At 32.7% G+C, this 4,257-nt stretch overlaps 1 protein-coding gene across 1 annotated transcript; it reads right to left on the bottom strand.

Annotated features, from left to right (window-relative positions):
* Positions 1-861: 861 nt before the first annotated feature.
* Positions 862-3,628, bottom strand: LOC100801792 (40S ribosomal protein S4). The gene is made up of 5 exons (XM_003516932.4): positions 3,516-3,628; positions 2,279-2,356; positions 2,000-2,180; positions 1,763-1,860; positions 862-1,431 (listed from the first exon to the last, which is right to left on the bottom strand). The coding sequence occupies exons 1-5, from the start codon at positions 3,516-3,518 to the stop codon at positions 997-999; spliced, it is 795 nt and encodes a 264-aa protein (XP_003516980.1). The 5' UTR covers positions 3,519-3,628; the 3' UTR covers positions 862-996.
* Positions 3,629-4,257: the final 629 nt, after the last annotated feature.

Here is a 4,257-nt window from a genome sequence, read left to right as displayed (position 1 = left end):
ACATAATCCAAATTACTTTTTTTGTTTGTTTTAATTTATATAAAAAGACCTTTTTTTTTAATTTATGTAACATTTGCTTAGAAGCAAATTATTCTCTTAAATAAAAATATTTAGATAATTTCTGACACAATTACACGATATTTTATTTCGCCACATCATTAAAATCTTAACCTACTCAATGGAGTAATACTCTAAATTAGCTTACGAAATTATAAAAACGACATTTTAGTTCCTAAAATTCCTAACCACCAGTAATTTTAATTTTTATTGATATAATTTTAAGAATTAAAATGATTATTATTTAATAGGTATTGTAATGTGGACATATCCAGTTAACAAACATCAGAGTTGGGGCAAAAAAAGTTATCAAAAAAGCTATTGACATGTTACATAATTAATTACTATAACTAATGAATTTCTCCTTTTCAAGTTTATCATAATGATATTCGAAAATAAAAATGATTTATTTTAAAAGATAATAGATTGTAAATCTTTGGATTTAACTTTGTAGTTATATAATTTAATTAAATAGTGTTTTAAGTTTACATTTCTCGATTGTAATTATATATAAATAAATAATACAGACCAATGAAAAAGCCCAAATAAACTAAAGCTAGCATTAAGATAGATCAACAATTTTTTAACTTAATTCACACCTGTTATACAAATATTCATTCGGGTTCGATATAAAGTTGGAGTGATGAATAAAGAAAATTCCATATTAGGTAGGAATATAAATGAGAAAATATACTGAATTTAATATCTGAGGAGGTAAAATTGCAACTAAAGTAAAAGATTAAGGACGTAATTTTACCCCCCTAAAAAGATCAATATCTCACCAAAATATTAATAATCACAAGGTAATAAAAACTGAAATCAACAGCTCAAAATTGTAATATAAAGTTTGATACAAAACTATGCTCAGTCATTTCACCAAAAATCCTATGCTCAGACAGCCGAAGAGATAAAATAGCTAAATTTTACCAGCAAAATCATTTAGGCAACTGTTTCATTTTGTGCAGCAAGCCTCTTTCTAGCCTCCTCAATGATAGACAACTTGATACCCTTGCCTTTGGGAAGAGACACCCAAGGTTTTGTCCCTTTGCCAATGATGAAGACATTACCCATACGAGTTGCAAATTCGTGACCAGTTGCATCCTGGACATGGATGGTCTCAAAACTTCCCTTGTGTTTCTCTCTGTTCTTGATGACACCGACACGGCCTCTGTTCCTTCCACCAGTGACCATAACAACATTCCCCACATCAAATTTGATGAAATCAGTGATCTTGTTGCTTTCAAGGTCCAGCTTGATGGTGTCATTGGCCTTGATTAGTGGGTCAGGATAGCGGATGGTGCGCCCATCGTATGTGTTTAAATAGGGGATACCCTTTTGCCCAAATTGAACAGATCGAACCTTGCAGAGCTTAAACTATAACAAGGCAAAAATTAGAGTAAAATCACTAGAAAGAAAATCTACAGAAAAACATTAAAATAAGATCCAGCAAAACAAATTTATAGAGCTCAAAAGCATCAAGTAGCACCAATCTAAGATATGTCCAAACAAGTTTCCAATTTATAGTCCTAAATTTTAGTATTTGACCATCCAACGACACACCTTCAACAGTGAGTGATAATATGCCATTGAGAAATTTTGATGCAAAATACATTATTGAAACAAAAAATTTACTACATGCAAAACCAATATGTGGCACAAATTTGTATGAACAGACATTAGAGAGATTATGCAAGAATAGACAAACCTTTGACTCTTCATCCCTTACAGAGTGGAGACGGAATCGACCTTTTGTGTCATACAGTAGACGGAAATTTTCATTTGTTTTGGGAATAGAAACAACATCTGGTCAAAATTGTCAAAATCCCAATTTAAAAATCTTGATATGAATATACAAAAGTGACAATATAGTCCAAATATCCAAATAAACAATAATTTGGACATAACAGCACTATATGGCAACCAAGTTTTAAAATGTACATACCCATGAAACCAGCAGGGTATGTCTTGTCTGTCCTAACCTTGCCATCAACAAGAACATGGCGCTGCATCAAGATGGCAATAACTTCTCTATATGTTAGAGCATACTTTAGCCTGTTTCGTAGGATGAGGATCAGAGGAAGACACTCCCGGGACTTGTGGGGTCCAGATGATGGCTTGGGTGCCTACAGAGCCAGGCCAAATGAGTACATGAGTTCAAATGAAAATTACAAATAAATTTGAGTAAAATAATATCATCGACAATTGTGAGTACTGTACATACAAAGGCACCACCAAGCTTGTCAAGCATCCAATGTTTTGGAGCATTGAGCCTCTTCAGGTGTTTCTTTAACCCTCTCGCCTGAAATACAGGAGAAAAACTACAAATTAGAATTTGAGGTCAGAACTTAAGATACTCAATATTCCTAACAATTACACCAAGCAATGAATCATTGTAGGCCCGTGTTTTAAAAACTAGACTGAACCGGACAGTCTGACAAATTCAACCATTAATCGAACCGTTAGCCAACCAAGTCAGTGGTCAGGTCATATAAACCATTAAATCCGAAAAAAGCTAGAGATTGACAACGCAACAGCCGAACGCAACCCCTAAATTTACACACAGACCAGTTCAACCACAGTTGAGTATTAAACTGTAAATAGTACTCAAGGTATTTGTTGAGCATCAGAGGGGGTGTCAACACCGAAGAGATTTAAACCAATGGGTCTCTTAAACCAATGAGTCTCGAGCAACCACATAAGTGAACTTGACACCACACTTTGATTCAAAACATTAAAGCTCAAGTTTATGGGTCTTATCCTCACTTATACAGTGTTCCACCTTTTCATTCCTCTTCTCATTCCTATCTGATGCGGGACTTCAACTTAAACTTATATTCCAACAGTATTAAAGTGTGTTGTGGAAAATTGCAAACAAATACAACTAATGTGACCACAAGAGATCCCAACAACCTTGACATTGTGGGCACAATCACAGTCAAGAATCGTTCTTTAAAACCTGATAGTATTTACACCAGTTCGACAATAAAACAAGCATTGACGGAAATAAAATCCCAAAAAATAATTAAAAAAAAAAACATCACAAAACTTGTCAAGGTGCATCCCACCAAAAATAAAAAAAAACACAATCATAAAAAAAAAAATCAACATGTCATGCTATAAGAATTTCAACACATCAAAGCCAATTATATAACTGAGGGGATGTAGCTTCAGCTAAGGACTCAATTTTCATCAATAAAAAACAAAATAAGTGAATTGTTCAAGCAGAGAACAACTCAGAAAGCAACCCAACCACATCAATAGACTACATACCATAATTCTAACGATTAACGACAGAACCGAAGACAAAAACTTTTGCTTAAGGAATGGTATGCTAAAGTATAAATTCAATTTATTTCACCCTTTCATTTCCATTTAATGATAAAAACGAAAACAAGGAAAAAAAAAGTAAAAGCAAAATGATAAGTTGAATGCAATTAGTTTCAAGACGAAGAGCTAACCATGTTTGAGGCTTAGGCTTCTGCTCCTCTGCGTCTGAGCGGGTGAAGAATGAGAGAGACCCAAAACTAAAACCCTAGGAGGGTTCTATTTGAATATATATTCACGGAGCCCCATGACCCGTTTCATAACCAAAGTCCAATATTAAGTGTTTTTTTAGAAAAAAAATGCAATTTTTTTTATTCATGCAAATAAAATACAATATAATTTATAATAATTCATGCCACAATTTTTCAATCTTGTCAAATTACAATAATAAGTTGCTAAGTGAACATTTTAATGGATAATACAATATATATTTTGATCCAAATTAATTCATAACACTCAATCCATAAACTCCTTCAATCTAGTCCAATTAGATTTTTGTGAGTTGATTAGATAATTAGATTACATCCAATCTGTAAACCCGTCCAATCAAATTAGATTTTGGTGGATTTGATTGGATCATTGGATTGATTTGATTTTAATCTAATGAAACCAATTATAATTGAATTAGATGACTGGTTGGGAGGTTTGGATCCAACTAAAACCAATCGACCTCTGCAAGTTACTATATATTAAAAAACCCTAGTAAGCACTAAGCGCTACACACTTACATTGCTGTGAGATATTATGTAGTTTAAGACTTTTATATTTTGATGATTAATGATTATTAGTGACTCAAGTCCTTTGAGTTGTAAGACAATGTTATATTTATGATTATTATTGACTTAAGTAGTTGGAGTTATAAATTAATTTTATATT

The sequence above is a fragment of the Glycine max genome, chromosome 1 (assembly GCF_000004515.6).
Source record: "Glycine max cultivar Williams 82 chromosome 1, Glycine_max_v4.0, whole genome shotgun sequence".
NCBI classification, from domain to species: domain Eukaryota; kingdom Viridiplantae; phylum Streptophyta; class Magnoliopsida; order Fabales; family Fabaceae; genus Glycine; species Glycine max.
The sequence above is the reverse complement of the archived record's forward strand: the minus strand, read 5'-3'. Positions and strand labels throughout refer to the sequence as shown.